The 20852-nt window shown below is 37.6% G+C and overlaps 2 protein-coding genes across 5 annotated transcripts in view; both read right to left on the bottom strand.

Moving 5' to 3' along the window:
• Positions 1 to 322: 322 nt before the first annotated feature.
• Positions 323 to 5905, bottom strand: asb14b (ankyrin repeat and SOCS box containing 14b). 4 transcript variants are annotated; one of them, XM_032576498.1, is made up of 11 exons: positions 5004 to 5041; positions 4642 to 4716; positions 4366 to 4527; positions 3402 to 3454; positions 3189 to 3320; positions 2951 to 3109; positions 2618 to 2863; positions 2183 to 2351; positions 1560 to 2094; positions 1314 to 1467; positions 323 to 1197 (listed from the first exon to the last, which is right to left on the bottom strand). In XM_032576498.1, the coding sequence occupies exons 3-11, from the start codon at positions 4488 to 4490 to the stop codon at positions 1022 to 1024; spliced, it is 1749 nt and encodes a 582-aa protein (XP_032432389.1). In that variant the 5' UTR covers positions 4491 to 4527; positions 4642 to 4716; positions 5004 to 5041; the 3' UTR covers positions 323 to 1021. The 4 variants fall into 4 exon arrangements, with proteins under 4 accessions (XP_032432389.1, XP_032432398.1, XP_032432380.1 ...); XM_032576507.1 differs by having other exon boundaries at positions 4366 to 4490; XM_032576489.1 differs by lacking the exon at positions 4642 to 4716 and having other exon boundaries at positions 5004 to 5905.
• dnah12 (dynein, axonemal, heavy chain 12) overlaps positions 4781 to 20852 on the bottom strand; it is a 31173-nt gene continuing 15101 nt past the window's right edge. Inside the window, exons 39-72 of the mRNA XM_032576529.1 lie at positions 20495 to 20750; positions 19713 to 20009; positions 19351 to 19529; positions 18972 to 19164; positions 18512 to 18673; positions 18221 to 18415; positions 17868 to 18001; positions 17619 to 17781; positions 17431 to 17511; positions 16386 to 16562; positions 16153 to 16284; positions 15980 to 16069; positions 15743 to 15883; positions 15407 to 15648; positions 15179 to 15326; positions 14932 to 15077; positions 14596 to 14810; positions 14310 to 14502; positions 13266 to 13458; positions 13001 to 13173; positions 12424 to 12564; positions 12139 to 12297; positions 11732 to 12027; positions 11398 to 11651; positions 10120 to 10260; positions 9902 to 10039; positions 9593 to 9826; positions 9323 to 9511; positions 8399 to 8502; positions 8116 to 8320; positions 7867 to 8004; positions 7692 to 7783; positions 6814 to 6881; positions 4781 to 6131 (exon numbers count right to left, since the gene is read on the bottom strand). Of these exons, the coding sequence (XP_032432420.1) occupies positions 5938 to 6131; positions 6814 to 6881; positions 7692 to 7783; positions 7867 to 8004; positions 8116 to 8320; positions 8399 to 8502; positions 9323 to 9511; positions 9593 to 9826; positions 9902 to 10039; positions 10120 to 10260; positions 11398 to 11651; positions 11732 to 12027; positions 12139 to 12297; positions 12424 to 12564; positions 13001 to 13173; positions 13266 to 13458; positions 14310 to 14502; positions 14596 to 14810; positions 14932 to 15077; positions 15179 to 15326; positions 15407 to 15648; positions 15743 to 15883; positions 15980 to 16069; positions 16153 to 16284; positions 16386 to 16562; positions 17431 to 17511; positions 17619 to 17781; positions 17868 to 18001; positions 18221 to 18415; positions 18512 to 18673; positions 18972 to 19164; positions 19351 to 19529; positions 19713 to 20009; positions 20495 to 20750 (5863 nt within the window). The 3' untranslated portion in view covers positions 4781 to 5937. The remainder of the gene's footprint in view (positions 6132 to 6813; positions 6882 to 7691; positions 7784 to 7866; positions 8005 to 8115; positions 8321 to 8398; positions 8503 to 9322; positions 9512 to 9592; positions 9827 to 9901; positions 10040 to 10119; positions 10261 to 11397; positions 11652 to 11731; positions 12028 to 12138; positions 12298 to 12423; positions 12565 to 13000; positions 13174 to 13265; positions 13459 to 14309; positions 14503 to 14595; positions 14811 to 14931; positions 15078 to 15178; positions 15327 to 15406; positions 15649 to 15742; positions 15884 to 15979; positions 16070 to 16152; positions 16285 to 16385; positions 16563 to 17430; positions 17512 to 17618; positions 17782 to 17867; positions 18002 to 18220; positions 18416 to 18511; positions 18674 to 18971; positions 19165 to 19350; positions 19530 to 19712; positions 20010 to 20494; positions 20751 to 20852) is intronic.

The following is a 20852-nucleotide window of genomic DNA, read 5'->3' as shown; positions in this document are numbered from 1 at the left end:
AAACGGATGTGAAAGTGAAAATAGTTTTCACACTTTGCGAAACTCAGTGCTAACGTTGGATGCTACAAATGCTCCATAGTCAATATATTTATAAATTCCTGTTTCCAAGCAATTATTATACATTATAATAATGTTTTCCAGTTATCTGGGTCTTTAAGATCAATATTTCTCATGTTCCACACTTATGATGAGTCCCATACTATTTCCTTTCCGTCGGGCTTTAATTCAGTCAACGATTAAAATGGACATAACCACTTCTCATTATACATTCCCTGTAAGCAGTTGTCATTTTAAAATCATTGTTGAAGACCAAAAAATGATATGCTGGTTTTTACATGTAATTTAATTTTGCAAACTTGATAAGAACTAAAAACAAAACAAAATACACTGACATGCATCAAACTACACATTCCAATGGGTGTTCTTGAAATGTAATTAAAGTTAAATACGTTATTTGTGTTAACTTAAATGGAAAAAAAAACAATATCATGAACAGGGAGCACATCAAGCTAGTGATTGGCTTGGGTTGTTGTGCCATTAAAAATATGCCTGTTTTAAATGAGTAAACACAGCTATTGCCCTTTTTTCAGGGCAGTTCTAATTAGACCGCTGCATACTAAAATACAAACAAAAATAAAACAACAGAAGCACCTTATGACACAAAAAAGTTTTTTTTTTCATAAAAAATAGAGGGAATATGGGAAATGTGAATTACCCTTAAAGCGTACCTGTAAATGCCAACGTAGGAAGTGCACAAAACCTTTAAATTCATTCCACAAATGCAGTTCTTCCTTCCACCACAGAGTAGTGCTATAAAAGCAGATGTATTCAATGCATGCACATATTATTGTGCCTGCATTGATCTTTTTGTCCTTAGGAAACCCCAAAACAACGCTGATGAAAAGGAATGAATCACTCTACAAGATATTAGTCATAAGATCTAATTATGGTAAAATAGCAGAAATGTAACAAGAACTTATCAGACATCCTGATATCAGTAACATCTTAGACTTTGTCTTCTTCAGAGGTTAACCATGCTCCCCCTACTGTAAACATCAAACTCCTTAAAACGTAGATAGTCTTTCAGTCTGGGAGGAAGAGGAAGGAAGTTGACAAAAACTGGGGCTCTCAAGCGCAGACGGCTGAGGTGCTCCCTTATCCTCAACCGACACAGGTGCTTCAGGCTCCGTGTGTTTCCTGTCAGTCAAAAAGAAAATAAACAAAAGCAGTGAGTGCACTTTAGGGTACATCATTTCTGGCAAGTAAAAAACAAAGAAAGGTAATCCATCCATCACAGATAGAAAAGTTCTCACTTTGAATATGACATATTTCTGGCCACTGCTTCTGCTGCTGCAATGTCTCTTTCAGTTTTGGGCAGAATGAGACATGGTCAGTGTAGTCCAGCATGATGCGTACAACCTGACCAGATAAGGGCTTCAACCATGACACTGTTATAACCTCGCAGAACTGTGAAGGGTCAAAAAGGCATTGGATACTTAAATATAAATCTGAAAAAGAAGTCTCTTTTTTCCAATCTTACTTTCATGCAAATGTCTCACCACCATGTCTTTGATGACTGAGGTTGTCCAAGGAGCGTAGTCATGAGAACTGTCACCATATGGACAGTCAAAGCAGCGCATAACATCATAACCATGGTTCAGAATCATCCTCAGCATGACTTCATCCTTCAAGGCATATTGCAGGGCTGAGGGGAAGTGAGTGGTGTTGACCCGGGAGTAGTAGTTGACATTTGCTCCGTATTTTAGCAAGGTGTTGATAAGTTCATAGTTGCCCTGTCTGAGGGCCACCTGCAGGCACTTGACAGGATCCTGGTTCACCATTGCTCCGGCCTCTAGCAGTAAGCGGGCGCAATGAAGGTCGTTGTTGGACACTGCAAAAAAGAGGGCAGACCTGCGCTCATCGTCATAGCTGCGGCGCACCCTTGGGTGCAACATAAAGTTTGGGTCAAAGCCAGATTTGAGCAGAATTTCTAAACACTGGACATGTCCTCCAGCAGCAGCAGAATGAAGTGGACTCATTCCACTTTCTTTGATAGCCTGTAGGTTGGTGACTGGGATGAGGATTTCCAGTGCCCTGTTAAGAGTCAATATTTAGTGTTAAAATTGAATATTAGTTGGAAACTTGTCTGGAAAATGAGAAAGTGAATTTTGATGTTCCTTACAGTCTGTGTCCATGGTATGCCACACGATGAATTGGCAGGTGCCCACTGTAAAGAGGAAGGTTGGGATCTGCTCCGTGGTCCAGGAGCAAGGAGATGATATCAGGGTTTCCTGAAGCTGCTGCATCAAATAACACAGTACCAGACTCCGACTCTGACCTAACATGGGCTCCTGAAATATAATGTAGGCACCATAAAGACACATATTGAAAAGGTATTTTGTGGTTTTAGGGCTTTTATTATCTGCAGTCAAGAGAGGCAGAATGAGATTTTCTGGTATTTGCAGGATAAAGGTAATATAAGCATTTGTCACACATCTTGTCTGTGCAATTGAATGATATATAGTTTGACTTATGCATTTTTCGTTTGCATTATCCAACCATTACCTTTCACAAGCTACGCAGGAAGCCAAAAAGGAATATTCATCGCCTTATTTACCTTTTTCCAACAGAGTCTCCACCACATTCAGATGTCCGTTCTGTGCAGCCAACGCAAGTGGAGTTTTCATTTTAACATCAAGTGCATTCAGATTGGCACCCGACTCCAACAGCAAGTACACAAAGTTCTCCAAACCCAAAAATGCAGACTCATGTAGAGCGGTCCTGTTTAGTGGTCCTGTTTGGTCTACATTGGCATTGTACCGAAGCAAAAGGGTGGCTAAGTCATACTGGTCATTTAGAATAGCTGTGAGTCAAAGAGAAGGGGAGGAAAAACAATAGTCAGAATATTAGGCCAATGCTAAGCATGGCAAAATGAGCTGATGTTTGATACCTGCCACCAATGGAGAGTCCTGCTCATCATTTTGAACATCTGGGCTGCAACCATTCTGTAACAGGAATGTGGCGTTCTGTCTCAGCCCATGAACCACAGAAAGAAACAGCGGTGTCTCACCCTTCAGAGTGCGACACTGAGCTGCTCCTGGGGGTGATGCTGGAAGAAAAAACCCAGAAGTGAATCAACAAGTAAGACACACTGGAAAATGTGGGTTTCTACAATCAAATGTTCTCACCTGAAAATATAATCTCAAGTATTCTTTTGTTATCCTGCACTGCAGCCTCATGCAGTGGGATCCATCCCCTCTCATCAACTCTAGACAGAGTCTCAGGTTGCTCTGCTAGTCTATCCAGTGCAATCTCATCCCCTAAATATGAAAATTCAGAACTTCTGATGGTTCACATTTCTCTGAATAAGAGATTAAAAAGTTAAAAAAAGATTAGCTTACCCTCCTTGATAGCTTTGAAAATCTCATCAGGGTCTGCGCTGGGCTTCAGATCACTAGTGAATAAGTAATTGCAAACATACAAATGAGCATTTAAATTTAGCTTCAGCAAGTACAATAAATATTGTACATGTCAACAATTTCTCAGTAAATGTTTCAAATAAAATCCCCAATTAAAATCTGTGTTAAAAAGAGAATTGCTATGACAAGCAAGTCCTAGATAACGTTGCTAAATGTAATCAATAATAAGTAAAAAAAAAAAAACAACACATTTTGACAGCTTCATGATGTTTCCTGTACCATATTTTATTTGGTTGTAATTTTGATCCATTCTTCAACACAAGCTGCCCTCAAACCTTGAAAGTCCCAGGGGGCCTCTTCCCTACCTTATTTTCACAAGTTTTCAATTGGATTTATGTTGTATGACTGACAGAACTGTTTTGCCAACATTTGCTCTCTTTCTCTAAATACAGCCAACAATTTCCTCAGCTGTATTTTTTTATTATTGTGTCAATTATTTATGTATTATTTATTTAGGTAATTTGTACTTGAGTGTCTTTGTTACTCTTTTTATTAAAAATAGTAAAGAGAAGCACTCAGTGCTTCAGTGCTTTCTGAATTTTTCATTATTTTTCTGATTTTTTTTTCTTCTCTCTTCCAGATCCCCCATCAGGGCTTACCGTAACAAGGTCAAGAGGGTGTTGAGAGAGCTATTTTCTTTAATCCATCACATGTTTCCAGTGTTAATTAGAAACCTATTTGAGGGCCATTTATCAGGAATAAAGCCATCCATCCATTGTCTATACCCGCTCATGTTTGAAGGCTCACAGGGAGGAATAATTCAGCTATTTGGAGGTGAATTTCATGTCATTATATATTAAAAATATCTATTTACTGAGAAGAAAATTGGTATGTACAGTATTTATTTTTCTTAATGTAGCCTAATCAAAACTTAAGAGATTCTAACCTCGGATTCAACCCTTTGAGTTTTCTATATTGACTCAGACTCTGTTCAATTATGTATTGCGTCGCCTCATCCTCATCCAGGTCATCTTCTGACTGATAAAAGTCATCTCCTGTTTCAGAGCTCATCTGATTGTCAGGGAAAAACAGTGGAGATAAAGGTGCTCTGAAGGAAACATCCAATAAGCAAACAATAACTTATATATACATGTGACATTAACATTTGCAGTCCTGAGGAAACAATACATTTTAGTCAAGATAGAAATAGAAGTAGCCATACTTTTAGCTCCACCAAGTAGATTCAGGATATTTATAATCAATATTCCTTTGCAAGTTGTTGCACCAAACCCAATAACTGTTAAAGCAGATGTTCAGAGAACAAACATTATCTATGTTTCATAAAGCTCAGAGCAAAAGCATGAAGATTTACAACATATATTTGACTTGAGATAGCATTTGTTACATAGTAATCTCAATGTAACAGAAAAAGTGTTGAAAAGACACCAAAAGTGAAATCAAATTCCTACATCAGAGCACAGAAATGTAAAATGACAAAAGTACATCTCACAAGGTTAGAGACCCATAACATTGACAAATTAATTTAACCAGCTAAAATGTTCCTGTTCAGTGTTCAGTGTTTACCTCAAGCAAAATGGCTGTTCTCCCCTGGCAGTTTTCACACTAGTAGCCAGTGGGGTCCTGAGTGCACACATATACTGCAGCTATTTATAGCTCCCTCCCACCATAAATATCAGATCACAGGGTTTTTACAAACAGCACCCCACGCTGACCCACATAACACTGTAAACAGCTGACCAGTTTAAAGATATCTTCAAATGTTGCTTACTTGATATCTTCATCAGTAACAATAATGAAGTCCTTGATAACAGAAACAAAAAGATATTGACCTTTCAAACTCTATATAGATTGATTTGAAATCATAGTTTTTTTAGTTTGTGTACATCACTGACATTTGAGCTGACATACCTATGGTGTGTGTAAGCTAACAGATCTAATCATCAGACAATAAGCAATTATTTTTTTTTCTGGAAGAGCGCAGGCTTTACAATCTTGTGTTTCTAGCAAAACTTGTTTTGCAACATCAAAACTCTATGACTGATTTTCATCCAGTACATGTCTACAACTATACAAAGCTATTTATAGCTTCTCATTGCAAAACTGAATGAAAATATTGAAAAATTTGCCACTTTTGAGTGTCTCATCATGTAAGTACTTATGACATACTGTAATTCCTAATACTATCATGCACGGCAGAACTTTGGAGAAAAAAATACAGTCTGTGCAAAGATCAAATTGAAACATTCAAGATGTTTCCATTAATTGATAAATAATATTGTAGACTATTTTTTCTTTCTTTTTTTTTTTAAAACATCATTCCAACTTTCTGGTTTGATATATCATAGTAACTACCCGGAAAAAAAAGTACTACCAAACAGTGTCTCATGCTCCATAACAGACATACTTGACAATTTGTCAAATGCAGGAATTGTATTTATTTTCATACACCAAAAACTATTATGCAGTAGTTAAATCTCCAGCAAAATATAATCTGCCCTCAGTCATCAAGCTGGCACAGCATGGCCACACCACGCTTAATCCAGTGCTGCGGGCGCTTGCTTGTGGGCAACATCATTGAAATGACAAAATTGGTGGAGTGTCCTGTGGTAGAGAGAGTCCCCTTCCTCTCACTGGTCTTATAAAGAGGGCAAACATACAGTTGGTCAGGTGGAGTAGTGCTGCCCTTTTCAGCTGTGTCAGAGAGAAGTACACAAAGTAATGAACAAGCAAATAAAAAAAGGTAAGGACAAAGATAATGAAACAATTAAAATTATAAATAGAATGACAACACAAAATTGGAGTTGTAAAAATAACTTAAAAAGGTATCCACACCCCTTGAATATTTTCATGTTTTAACTTGTTACAACCGTAATTCATTTTACGTAATAGACAAACAAAAGCTCATACGTGGTTTTTAAAGTTATTTTACAACTGAAAATTTGTAAGTGTTTTAAAAGTTTTGAAATATGTGTCTGTTTTGCAAATACTGGTCCAAAATAACACTATAGACATGTGAAGCTTGTTCCAAAAATTACAGCTTCAAATAAAATTGGAGTTATAGTTACAAAGAAAAGTTTAATAACAAAGCATTAGCTCAGTGGGGTGTCATCACATTTATCAGGTGTAAATAAAATTACATCTTTTAATTTAAAATTCCATATCACCATAACACATTACTTAAAATATCAAATATTTGTCTATCACATAAAATCTCAATAAAATACAGTCAAATTTTGGGTTTCAACATTACAAAATCTGAGGAAGATCAAGGGCTATAAATACATTTGCAAAGACATAATTTAAAACATAAATTACATTTAACACAAGTTTTGAATACTGGGACTTGTGATGAGTACAGAAAGGCCAGACTTACTGGGTTGTATCCAAATGATGGGCATAGAGTCAAACAGTATTTTGGGGTACTGCTCAGCCAGGACTCCACTGATGACAGAAAGATGAACAAAAGTATGATGCAAAGATGTTTTTCTGCATAAACTAAACGTGCCACATTACTCCAAGTTCCCAGATACGGCATTTATAAGTTTGATGCAGTGAAAAATGTCACTCTGTAGTCCAAGCAAGGCCTTGGTTTTAAGCTACCCATTGATGTGGTTCGTTAATCATGTTGTACAAAGACACCAAGTGTACTTGAGACGTCACAGGAAAAGATGTAAAAGGTTCCCTTCAGTCTGCTCATCAGCCTCATGCAGAGATGGATAATGAGGTCATCTACTTGCGCTCATTTAAGTGATGGTGGTGGCTTTTATAGTTACTTTCAGTAACTATAAAACTGCTAAACTATTTTTACTGAGAGAAAAAACATGATGCGTGTCTCCTGCTCACTGGATCATTAATAATCTGAAAACAGTTCCTCTTGTAATTTTGGAAAGCTCCCATTATAATGTGGTGATTTTTAACACGAGACTTGAAATAGCTTTCTCTGTGTCTACTTTTATGTTCACTCTGCATGTTTAAATATTCCGTGAAGCCAATCCTTACATCGTGTAGATATTTTCTGAAGAGTTTGAGTTCAGAGAAGCGCAAGGCCATTTGTCAAAGTTATGTTGTTGAAGACATTGTGCTTGTGATTGATGTCTTGGCAAAAACTACAAAAAACGCCACAGGTGACAAAACTCACATTGTTTTAAATTCATTCCATATTTTGCACTTTGCACTGCAGAGCTGTGCATTTGTTCAGAAATGTTTTGGTACACATCTTGTCCTACTTTAAAACCAGCTAATTACATCTACCTGTCTCTGTCCCATCGAGCTCCATCGACAAACAATCCATGAACGTAGACACCATCGGCGGGTGCCGTCTCTGAAGTATCGAAAGAGAGAACCTGGAGTATAAAAACCAAACAACTGATTTTAGAAAAATCAGACTGAATATTTGACACGTGAAGTCACAGCGGGTGTTTTATACCTCAAAATCAAACCCTAAAAGATCAATGGGGATATGGTATTTCCTGGCGTAGTTTTGCATTGCCCCAGTTAGGAAGGCCTGGGTAAAGAAGAAGCCAGATATCCAGAACACACAGGGCTTTTCGGTTTCATACCAAGCCTACAGGCAAACAAAGTAAAAGTGACAATAGAATAAAATTTTAAAAAACCTCATAGTTCACCTTTTGCTTAAATAAAATTTGCTATATGCAATTCTTGTAGGATTTTTTACCTGTAAAAACTTAAGCCTAGAAAGAAAGTCATTGATGTAACTGCCCAGGGGCTTCAGGCTTGGGTAAGAGCGATTTGCCCATTTCTCTGGGACCTTCCCGACAATCAAACTGCCTGCAACAGCCTCCAGATCGGCATCCATCACCACTAAGCCCTTAATAGCTTTCAAAAGGTTCTGTAGACTCACACGGATGGTACTGTACAACCTGAGAAACCAAATCAGGAGTTTTAAATTACGTAGACTGATTGGAGATTTTAGCTGAACAATCGTTCATTGTTCGTACGTGTTATAGCGCTCCATTTCTTGGACAAGGACTGTGTTCATACTCTCTTCATAGCGGACAGGGAACTTTAGGAGAGCTGCTTCTGTGTCAAAATTATTCGGAAGCTGGAAAAAAGACCAAATGTATAGACTGAATTATAGATCGTCTTTGTAATAAAAAAAAAACTGAATAATCAAATTAAAAATACTTTTAATAAGCTGCCAGCTATTTTTTTAAAGTGATTGAAGTCTGTACTAGGCTAAACAAGAATGTCCTCATATGTTTCAGTTCGGTGAAAAAAATGTTCATCTTTTATTTACAAACGTCACTGGTTAGCAGTAAAATAAACCAAAATTAGAAAAATCTACGAGGCAGAGAGAAATGCTGGCACTTTGTGCAATGATCCTAAATCCAACTATAAATATGACAACATGGATTCAATAAAAAAAACACATCTTATGTATTTGCTAAAAATGTTGTCTTTTACATTTGATTAGACTTATTTTTAAGAGCAAACATATATAAACATGTCTACTACTAGTCAATCTGTGTTTCCATAATTCAGATACAGAAATGAAAAAAAAAATATATAACTGCGGATGGTCGCTGTTATCCTCTATACCCTTAAAACAAGAAAATCCCATCTGATCATTGTTTTGAGGTATGCAATAAATGTTAGGAGAAACTAAACAGTTCATTCATTGCTTTAGTAACAACTAACAGAACATTTTATAACATTTTATAATGCCAAGTTATGGCATTGGCATCAAGGTCTGTCTTCCTTCCACTAAATGACATTAATATTAATTACATTGAATAATAAATTAATTGGTTTCATTTATTTTTGCAGTTGTTGACATTTATATGTCAACAACTGCATTGACATTGCATACCGATGTTAATAACACAGTGATGAATGAAAGACAAGTTTGAGTTGGTTTATACCTGGGTGAGGATGTTATTGGCTATATCAAACAGGGTGTGATCACCCCCAGAGCTGCTCCCTCCATTCTCCCCACCACCCTGAGTGAGTAGCAGTGAATCAAACAACAGCTTTGTCTGCTGCAAATCTTTGGAAATGTCTACATTTTCATGCATCCCAAACACCTCTGGATTTTGGCTGAATGGAAGATTCTGAAATACAAAGTTAATGTTACTCATACAGTTTAGGGGAAACAGGGGGAAAACATTTACCCAGATGAAGAATATGTATACCTTGATAAAGAGAACATAATCATCATAGCTAGATTTGGGTGGAGCAAAGTAATCACCACTGGGTGAGAAAGGGTAGCGAAATGTCTCAATGATGTCTTTGTTGTAGAAATCAGCCAAGGTTGTCAGCAAGAGCCGCCGGTCCCAGTCATCTGTCACACGGCCACCGTAGTTACACTCTCCAGTCAGATATGTTATGGCCTCTAAGGGCACCTCCTCATACTCATTTATAAATAGCTACAGAGATAGGAGGTGAGAGTTGTTTTGAATTTGTGAAGATAAAATCTCCACAACCATTCTTGAGTAAAATACCTGGAGTTGTCTGATGCTTATCCGGAGGTCAGACTCATTGAAGCCATAGGGAATATTCCAACCCAGTGGGCCAAACTTTTTCCTCTCCTGAACAAGTGCATGGAAGAAGCACAATCCAAACAGAAGCTTTTCCCAAATCTAATGAAGGAATCCACAAGTTATAAAAGGCCCTCAGTGCAACAGATGAATTTTAATTAATAGATCCCAGACTAACTCACCAACTCCTTCTTGGGGCAGTTATTGAAGAAGTTTGGGTCAGACACAGGGTCAGATAAGTAAGACTGCAGGAGGTTGAGACGGAGTCCAGTAGGGGGCTCATTGGTCATTTTCACCCCATTCTGAAGGATAGTCACTGGAAACTGATTTCAAATATACACATTTGGTAATTTTGGCTTGATCTTTTTCCACTATAATATGTAATCAGATAAAACAGTTTACCCTAACTGTTTGAAATTGAGTATTTATGTATCAAGCCTTGCAAGAGTATTCACACCCCCCAACTGCTTTCAGATTTTGTCAGATTATACCAACCACAAACTTTATTGTACTTTATTAAATGTTTTTGTGACAAGTCAACAAAACAAGTGCATAACTGTGAAATGGAGGAGTTTGCCTGATTTGACCTGGACTTTGACTGGGCCATTGTAACACATTGACATCCTTTGATGTAAACCATTCTATTGTAGCTCTAGCTGTATGTTTAGGGTTTCTGTCTTGCTGGTAAACCTCTGACTCAGTGTCAAGTCTTTAGAAGTGTCTTTCAGGTTTTCAAAGATAATCTGCCTTCATTCCGCTCCTTAGTATTTGAGTTCATCTTCCACATTTTTACAGACCCTTAATGGTCTGTGGCAAACTGTTAACATAGTAATATGTGTCTTTCTTTTAATAATGACTTATAATGACTGTAGTCGAGTAAACAGATTTTTCCACCCTTGCCACAGGTCCTCCAGATTTGCCATAAAGCTCTCGGCTGCTTTGCTGATTTTGCTCTGATTGCCCTGCCTGTCAGCTTAGACAGACAGCCATGTCTTGGTTAGTTTGCGGTTGTTCCATACTTTCTCTGTTTTTGACAATGGATTAAAAACTATTTAATCCATACAACAATATTGTTGTATGATCTGTCCACGCTTTTAACTTTTCCGCTTTAAACCCAAGGACCTCTCCAGTTCCTTGGGTGTTATTCAAATGTAAAACAACCAAGTTTAGAACAAACATCTGAGGCCTTCACAGAAAAATGTGTTTATAATGAGATTAAATTACACACAGGTGGACTTTTTGTACTAACTAGGTGACTTCAAATACAATGGAATTTATTATGTCATTTTACAATAAATGGGCTGAATAAACACCACACTGAAAACCATGCTTCCTTTTCAGTTCTACTTCACATCAATCCACCACTTTCTAAATCCTCGAAAACGTATTGAAGTGTGCAATACTTCGAGGGTTATAAATACATGCACAAAATATTGTGCATGTATTGAGTGAGCCTGTACCTTAGGTGATGGGTAGCTTGTGAGCCAAAGGCGGAAGTCTAGGTGGCATGTCGCAGGGCTGAAGTTCTCGCAGATTTTTTCTAAGCTTGTCATCCAAGAAACGGCCAAGTGACAGTTCTGCAAGCACACCCATGATCCCTCCTCCATGGCTGTTGATATCATTTTAGAAGCAATAGGACCCTGGCCTTGACCCAGAGAGATAGCCTGGAACTTGTTGCCGCTCATTTTCTTGTCATTGGCAAACTTTAACAAGCCTACAGGAGGACATTGTTATTTTTAATGAGATGTGCTTAAAAGCTTTTTGAAAATCTATCTTTTGTACTGACAAACTCACTAGCCATGGGGTCGGCTCCTGGAGAAAGCACAAAAACAAGTGGGATGGTGGAGTTGGAGTCCAGATAGCTCTTACCCAAGTCAAAGGGAGGAGGCTGGACAAATTTCTTCCCCAGATTGGAAGATACATATTTAATCATACCTGGCACCATCTTATCAGGCCTAAGACATCGAATAACGATCATTTTCTGCAGGGTACTGAGTTGGTCACACCAAGGTGCAGGCAGAGGAACATTGAAGGGCTCCTTACTGTCATGAATAGGTTTAAAGTCATCTGGATTATTGATGAAAGCCTCTCTGTGCAGTTAACAACAAACAAATTCATTATTTACAAGAGAGACCATAAAAAATGGGTATGTGGAAAGAACAGCTACCAATGTATTTGGTTGAATAATTACTGCTTTTTACTTTATGCCTTGTAACCCATGCAGTTCATTGGCTCTGCAGATTTCATCCCAGCATTTTTCCTGCAGCCAGCTGGAATCTGGGTTAGGAACAGTGTTCTGCAGACCTACTCCTCCGGTCAACAAGAACATGAATTCTGAATGTTCAAGTTCCCCCTTTGCTCTGAGAAAGTATTATAATAGGAGTACAAAGACACAAATATACAATACATAAATTTGATAATTCTACATAGTCTCTTACAAAAACAAAACAAAAAGTGAATAAAAGAAACATTGCTTTGTTACTTACAGGAGCAAATTGCAGCAGAGGAGAAAGGAGAAGAGGAGTTTGTCCTTCTCAAAGAGAGATCGGCAGATGTTGCAGTACAGGTTGAAGGTGAAGTGATCAATTAAATACTGAAGTCTTCTCTCCAGAATCTTGGACTTGTTACTAATCAGTAAAAACAAAATATATCTAATTTCAGATGGAGAACAGTCCTCATCTTTCTCAAAGAATATTAAAGCACAGCTATTTTTTTTCTAAATGTAGAAACCAAGTCTTTAAAGGCCAGTAACTAGCTTTAGTTTTTAATGAAATACATTTATTTTTTCTAATGGTGTTAAAATGGTACAAAATCAAATTATTTATATGTAATTTATGTGTGGTTAACTGATAATGCACAATGTGTGTGACTTTTCAGTTAAACTGTTAAAAATATTTAAAATAATGACAAAATCAAAGCACTTTGGATGAAGAAAAAACGCGGTTCACAATCTTATTCTAGTTAACCAAGCTTGTGTATTTATTTTCTTTTGTCAAATGAGTATTCTCAGATTGTGTCATGTGCAATGAGCAACTGTTAATCATTTGCCCGTATATAACTCACCTGTCTTGTATGGAGTTGACGTAGAGATTCACAAACCAGCTTAGAGAATATTGATACATAGGGTCTATGTTGGTCAAATCAGCGATACTGAAGAACAGGATAGATGAGTGCTTGGCAATAGGTCTGTAACCTTCTCTAGATTCTGCGATCTTGATTTCAGTTTTCTCTGCAATCTTGGAAATGAATACAACGAAGGGGACATAAGTTACCTTATAGACTCATTAAACTATCCTTCCTAATTTGATTTGTTTTGTATAATTTATACCAGTTGTTTCTTTGTAATCTCATTGGACATGATCTTTGCAGAGTCAAGAATCTGAATAGCACTCTCATCCTCCAGGATATTCCCCTCAGAAGACTGTAACGTTTCAAGGATTTTGTCTTCAATTTCCTTTAATTGTCTCTTATTATCAGCTGACTGCAGAATCAGTGCGTTTCTCTCCTCTTCCAGCTCTGGCCTGTAGCACACAAGAGAAATTTGTGTTTCTACAAGCTGGCTGCTTGCACAGACATAGCTCGAGATTTTTCAAATAAGGTTTTGTTAATAAGGTGTAAGCAAGTAATATCTTACCCAAAGCATGTAGCTCTGAGACTTCATTTAGTATAACAATTACGAATGTGGGCCGAGACCAAAACTGACTTTCACCATCTTAAATGACTGCATCTCCAAACACATGATCAAATCAATGAACAGCAGTTTGTGACTTTAAATCATTGTCGTAACTGTTACGCAAAAGCTAATTATTATTTAGGGTGGAAGCAGTACTCCATAAATGACCTTTCTTTGTGAAATACAAAACATAAAAAATAATTCTGGTGAGATTATGACTGTTAATAGAAGCAAAACGAAGTAAAAATCCAAATTATACCAGCAGTTTAAGGCGAGGATATTTTATTGATATTTTCACTGTCTTTCTCTTTTTATTAGGTAGTTACTCTGACTAGAAATAAATACATCACATTTTTTGTTCTCTGTATGTGTTTAACACAGATTATCACAGGTGCCAACCAGACTCCTTCCTCAATTTTCTAAGAAAATAATAAGAATCAGCTTCTGTGTGAAGAATCACACAATGTAAACAAAATGATGGGTTAAAGAGTCATTAAAGGTTGTTTTCATAAACCAATTAGACAGTCTTAACACAATAAAAGTCTGCTTTGGTCTCTGGCTCTCTTGGATTAGCTGTTAGCTCCAGCTTCTGGTACCAACCTATCTGGATTTAGACTACGATTAAGAAAACCTCAAAAATCCAGCATTTTCCTTTTGACTTAATCCAGTGGTGTAAAAATAGTAAGCATTTAATGCTACCTCTCCTTAGCAACTACAATCCCCAGCAACTGGTCCTCCAATCCCTCTGGTGTGATCATGAAATTGAGTAGAGACACTTTGGTAGACAGTTCTGGCAGGTAGTGTGGGTTCCTCAGCTTTGTGGTGATGTAGAAACGGAAATCTTCTGAATACTCGATCACAGTCTCACCAAGCCTGATGCAATTTACGCCAGCTATGTAAAATCAAGAAGTTTGTAAACAGAGAAAATTATTTTGTAATTTTAAATCACAGATGGTCCTGTGGTTGCCATTAAGACTCACACCACCTTGTTTGAAGATTTGTTTAAGCAGCAGTGGTTCCAGAGAAGGGTCTAGCTCTTCTCCTACATTTTCCAGCAGTAAGGGTGTTCCAAATTGGATGCAGTTTTCTAAGGTTCTTATGTAGTCTGCATCTGTTAACTTGATTGCACTCAAGTTATTTTCCTTCTCTGAATTCTTCACCCACCTGTTGGCTTGACCCTGAGGGTCAATCATTAAAGGCCTACAAGAAAATCAGATGAACACTATCTTTACATTTAATCAGAAGTAATATTTCTTTTCACACTACTTTTAAGTAAAAATAAAAAATCTTTCAGCAGTAGATTAGAGAAACAATGACATACCATCTGCGTGAATTACTGACAATGACACCATTATCAATAGAGAAAGAGTCACTGGGAAGGCCTGCAATGTTCCAAGCTCTGATTTTTATGGGATCTCCCAGAGTTTTACTGAGAGAAAAGTCATCTGATGATGGAATATTCTTAGACTGGACACATGTATTTAGGACAAAAAAAAAAGAAATAATAAGCAGTTAAAATATATCAGTTATGAAAGTGCAATAATAAAGGAATAAAGGGAGGTGATTACTTGACAGAGAGAGGTCCATGTCTTGGTGCAGTTATGTCTAAATCCAGAAGTAAAAGCCCCCAAGTAGGCAATGACACCAGCGGAAATAAGAACATCTCCAGTCAGGTTGTCATATGTGTTCTGTAGGTCATCTGCAGCTTTTGACCATCTAAGGGATCAACAGATCACAAAATAAATCAACCGCATGCATTCATGACAACTGGAGAAAACTTGCAACATCACAGTGACCTGGTCTTCTCTCCACCAAGACCTCCAATTAGTTTTTCAGCCCTTTCCAGCTTCTTGGCACACAAATCCACTTGGTATTCAAGCTGAGCTTTCTCCTCTGTTTTCTCTTCGAAGGTTTTTTGAAGTGATGCTAGGCGGTCCTCGACCTCCTTCAACTCAGATCTCTTCTGGTCTAGAAGAGCGATAGTGATAGCCAGGGACTCCTGAGCCTCAGCAAGACTCTGCTTCTTTGGAGCAACAACCTAAAATCAAAAAAGGATTTGTTGACTTATATAAGAGATAGAAACTTGCATGCAAGCATTTAGAAAAGGCAATGAAGGACCAAAATCTCTACACCTTTGCCACTCTGTCATAAACCTCTATTGCTTTGATCCACTTGCAGAGGCCTTCTGCAGCAGATGAGGCTTTAGCCACTTTGCTGGGGTCAAAGTCAGGATTCGTCATGTACTCACTTCGAATTTTTTGCATCACAGCAATCTGTAATTCAGCAGTCAGGGGGCTAGTTAAAAAACATTCATTTTTGAGACATTATTTTTTAAAAATATTTAATTGCTGTAATTTTATGACACTTACTGGAATGTTATCCTTATCATACTCTTTGAGATCTCGTAAAAAGTTCATGTCACCCAGTAGTTTCTTGCTTGGACCCCAGAAATCAAAAACCTAGGTCATAAAAACCATAAGATTGTACAATGAGTAATTGATAATCAGAACATTTTGAAAGTTCTTCTTATACTTTGTGTCACCTTTTTTCCAGTCCCAGCTGGATCAGCTATCTTATCTGGTTTTATGTCCTTCATCACGCATACAGCTGACATCACCAGCTTCACTCCTGATGGGGGATTTTTCATTGACTTCACAATAGTAACATCAGCGGGCTGGAATAAGATAGACAACTTCAAGTATTCTGCTTTCTGAATCGCAAAGATTTAAATGTGAAAATTAGGTTTAAAAATAAATGCAAGTGAAGAGCACCAACCTTTAATGTGTCCAGAGCAGCGACAGCAGCTTCCAGAGCAGGGACGGCTTCTGCCAGTTCACTTTCACACTCATTTTTCAAAGCCTGAGCCTCATTAGCTTTTATAGTTGCTGCCTCTTCATCAACTCGCACAACTTTACTTATGGCTTCTACTTCAACCGATTCTTCTTCTATCACCTGTTAAATCCCATATAAGATGCATATTTACATCCACACACAGAACCTTTCAAAGTTTTCAAACCACATTTCAAGGCAAGTGTCAGGATCCTGCGTTGTTAGGTTGTTTTGTAGTTTGATTTGATTCTAGTTTAATTATTTTGGGTTCTTATTTTTGTTGGAACTGTCTTGTTCCTGTTTTCCTTTAGTTCAGTTCTTTTTAGTGATTCTAGTTATGTTTGTTTCTTGTTTCTACTTATTCTTGTTGCTTTATTTTAATTGTATTTCTTCAGTCTATGTATTCTTTAGTGTTAGATTTATTTCCTGCTCCCTAGTGTGTCTCCTTCTCTCTCCCTCACACCTGCAATTTTTTAAAATCTTTTCTTTAATTAGTAAAACAAGGTTAATTCTTTGGCATTTATTGGTAATTAAATCACTTTAAAATGGACAACAGCAAATTCTTCTTCACAGACCTGAATATCTAATAGGTTGTCATTATTTTTCTCATGAATGTATAATACTCTAAACTATATCCTCCTGAGACCCAGCAATACATTTTTGTCCTCTGTGGAGGACATAGGTTTTTTTGTTCATAACTCTGAAACCATACATGCCACTGTGTTAAATCCTGTTGGTCCTTAGAGAGGACATCCTGGGCCTCAAAATGTGTTCATATTTGCCACAAGAGAGTCCCGATGTCCTCTCCAAAGGACATACTGTAATAAATAAATAATAACATGTTTTGAAACTTTTTCAATTGTAGTGATGTTTTTTCACTCCAAAGAGTCATGTAGTGAAAAAAAAAAAAAATTCAAAAACTTTTTTTTTTCTGGGTCTCAGGAGGATAATGTTGATGCCGAGATGTAATAAAGGTATGACTGGTGGTTACCTTCATCATTTTGTTGTTCTCTATCTTTGCGACTTCAAGCTTGGGTTGTAGCTCTACTAACTCCTTTTTCATTTCAGCAACCTGCAAAAAGAAAGCTAACCTGTCACCTTCACCCATTATAGACATTTCAAAAAATGTCAGAAATGAAAGAGCAAAACAAACCTGATGAAACGTATTTCTGCACATACCTGAGATTCAGCAAAGGCAAGTTTATCCAGGCCATTTGTATACCTCTGTTTTGCCTTCATGACAGTGTCTCTCCGCCGAGTCAGGAGTTGATAGAAAGTTGCGATCAGCTCCAGGTAGGACGTGGGAGTCACATAATTAGTGCGCCCTAGTTCATCTAGGAATCTAAAATGAAAAAAATAGTGTGACTACATTTTACATTTTAATTTAGTTCACTGATAAATACTACATTTCATTTAACTGCGCATTACTGCTGTGAGAGTTGTTTAGCAGTGGTGTGAAATGTTTTGCAGATGGGGATGACCTCGATCCTCTCATTGTCCGTCATCTCCAGAGAACCCAGGAAGCAATTGGCTACTTTCTCAAGAGCTTCTTCTGGCCATGGCTGTAAGAGTGCAACAAAGAACAGGAAACAGGACCCGTCACACAGACATGAAGAAGTGTAAAGATAAAGTTCTTCTGTCCCTTTTTATTAACCTCTTATCCAATTTTTACTTGCCTTTTTTCATGTCATACACATATTTATTTTTACAGTAAAGTAAGATTTTATATATTTTATGTATAATATACTGTAAATAGTTGCCTCATTATAATTCCACAGTACCTGAAACCAGTCAATAGTGCAGCAGTTTATTAGAGATGGAAATTGCCGCAGACGATTTCGAAAGGCGATTCCAATGGGACTAAAGGCAACAACCACATGCAGGTTCTCTCTGCAGCGTGAGATGAAAAAGGCAAATAGAGCCAAGGGGTTCAGCTCCAGAGTTTTGTTACCAGCCTGGGCAACCGGACGTATTGCCTGCAAAATCAAGAGAAAAGCGTTTTAAACATACCCTAAAAAGACTAAATTATTTTAGGATCAATATTTTTCTTTTAAAGGTGTAAAGCAGCTTACCTCCATGATTTCTTGTTTCTCATCTACAGCAAACAGATTGGGCACTTCTCCTGTGTTCAGGACACTGTCTACATCTTCCAGAAAACCCTCATCCTTGATCTGGGCATCAGTTAACAAGAACACCATCTTCTGCCCTTTAACCCCAGCATTTTTCAGCAGCATCTACAATTTTTGGCATAGTATGTTTAAGCAAATGTTAAAACAACCATCTAAGTGACACATACAGCTCCTTGGACTGTATCGGAACTTTATTCATTTTGTGTTGTTGCAACCACAGACTTTGTATTTGTCTTTTGGATTATTCATATTTTGGTTGTATGTCACATTAGATCTCGGTACATTAAAACTTGTAGTTGTACAATGTCAAAATGAAAAAGGTATCCAAGTACAATATATGGTTTAACAAGGCACAGAATACGATAGTGTGAGGTGGAAGTGTCTTCAAATCTAATAGTCAAACCTTGAGGTCGTCTCTCCACTCTGTCATGCCGTAACTCTTAGAGATCTCAGGCTGGAACAAGGTCATGTGTGCCATTGATGTGGCCAGGCGGGTAATAGACTGGCGGCCGCTGCCTCCGACTCCAGCAAGCAGAGCATTGCCTCCAGGCTGCTTTAGCACACGGCTTACGCGGGACAAGTGCTCCAATACATAGCTACACAAGGCGAAGTCTTTTATCAGGTAATCAATCACGTTACTTTAATAACATAAAAAAGCTTAATTTCTGATTTTACAGCATAGAGGTCAAGTCTGCTGGTTTTGGATGTATTCTCATCCAAAATAAACTATTCATATAAAACTACTTCACATTTTAAACGCTGGGAGGAAAAAGGCAATGTACCGGAAGATGACGAGGTTCATCCGATTCTTGTGCATCTGGTTGTATTCTTCGAGACACGCTTCCACCACCACAGCAAACGCTTCTGTTGATGGCACCTCAGCGTATAAGCGCTCGTCATCCTCCAGCTCAGGCTCCATGTAATCACCAAAAAGAAGATTCCGCATGTCATCCTCTTCCAGCTGTAAAGACAAACAACACAAATTTAGAGTTTTCCAAATACAGTGTAATCTGTCACTGATTACTATGCTTTTACATTTGAAATTGTAAGAAAAAAGCCAGAACACCTCTTTTGTTTCATACGCTGAATGTCTAACAAACTGAAATCTACAAAATAGACAAAAGAAAACTGAAGTTTGGCTTACTTCGCTGCCTTGCTTTAGGTGATCAAAGACCTGTTCAAAGGACTCTTTGAAGTGATCTTTGACAATTCTGTTCATCAGTTTGTAGAGCCATGCTCTGTCTGTGTCGTCCACTAGACGATCATAGTAGACACGCAAGACTTCATGGACAAACAGGCGTGTCATGGTATGTCTGTTTTCCAGAGACTCTTTCTTCAGCAACAGGCAGCCTTGAATGACGCGGGAGAAATCTCGTAGGTTGAAAGTGTAGTGAGACTTGGCTGGTGTCGGTAGAAGGTTTTCCATGGCTTGTTTATACACCTTTAAAATATAAAAGAGAAGAGCATAAAAATGACCAAGAAAAAATCAGAGGAAAAGATAAACATGAAGTTTAATCCCCTTAAACAGTTCCACCATTTTTAAGTAACAATTACAAACTTTGGTTTATTTCATTGAGCTGTGACAGATCAAAAGAACGTGGCGTATAATAGTGCAACAGCACTTGTTTTCAGCCCAAATAAGTCCATCCTTTGTATTGTCTCTTTTTCTCAATGTTGAAAATTTGTGGAATAAATTGAAAAAGTGTTTTCAACATTATCTTTTTTGCCTTACATTCATGTGCTACTTTGTGTTAGTCTGTCATAAAAATATTATACATGTTTTATACAATCAAGAGGCTGTCATATGTATCAAAAAATACACTCAAGTTAGTGTTGTAATGAGACCAAACCTAAAAAAGGTTTAAGAATGTTTTACAAGGCACTAGTCTAAAGTGAAAGTTATAATATCTCTGAAAGGTAACTCACTTCCATTGTAGCTGCCACTATTTGGTTGCCAATGGTAAAACATTCAGGGGCGAATGCATTGTTTTTGAGGTAGAAAGCCACAATGCTGGAGAAAATGCGAACCATGGTGTCGTCACTGAAGGGATTTATGCTGACAATGTTGAAATGCCGAAGAAAGCGAGGTGTTACTGCATTTCTTCCACCACCAGGGGGACCCATTGCACATAGGAACTGGATGTCAATTAAGGTGATCCTTGTTGTATCCTTTAAGTCGTACCTGCCAGAGCATAAGAAGTGACATCTAAAGTTTTGAAAAAAAAATATTTAGTGCATTTTTCTTTGTTGACTGTCTACAGTGGCTTCTAAGGGTAGGTTGATA

The sequence above is a fragment of the Xiphophorus hellerii genome, chromosome 1 (assembly GCF_003331165.1).
Source record: "Xiphophorus hellerii strain 12219 chromosome 1, Xiphophorus_hellerii-4.1, whole genome shotgun sequence".
NCBI lineage: Eukaryota > Metazoa > Chordata > Actinopteri > Cyprinodontiformes > Poeciliidae > Xiphophorus > Xiphophorus hellerii.
This window is presented reverse-complemented; position numbering and strand designations above follow the sequence as displayed.

Coding starts and splice junctions, on each gene's coding strand:
- asb14b (XM_032576489.1), bottom strand. CDS start 5,074: ATGTGTGCACTCAGGACCCCACTGGCTACTAGTGTGAAAACTGCCAGG. Junction 3,321..3,401: donor TTTCAAAGCTATCAAGGAGG/GTAAGCTAATCT, acceptor TTTCATATTTAG/GGGATGAGATTGCACTGGAT. Junction 1,468..1,559: donor CAGTCATCAAAGACATGGTG/GTGAGACATTTG, acceptor GACCCTTCACAG/TTCTGCGAGGTTATAACAGT.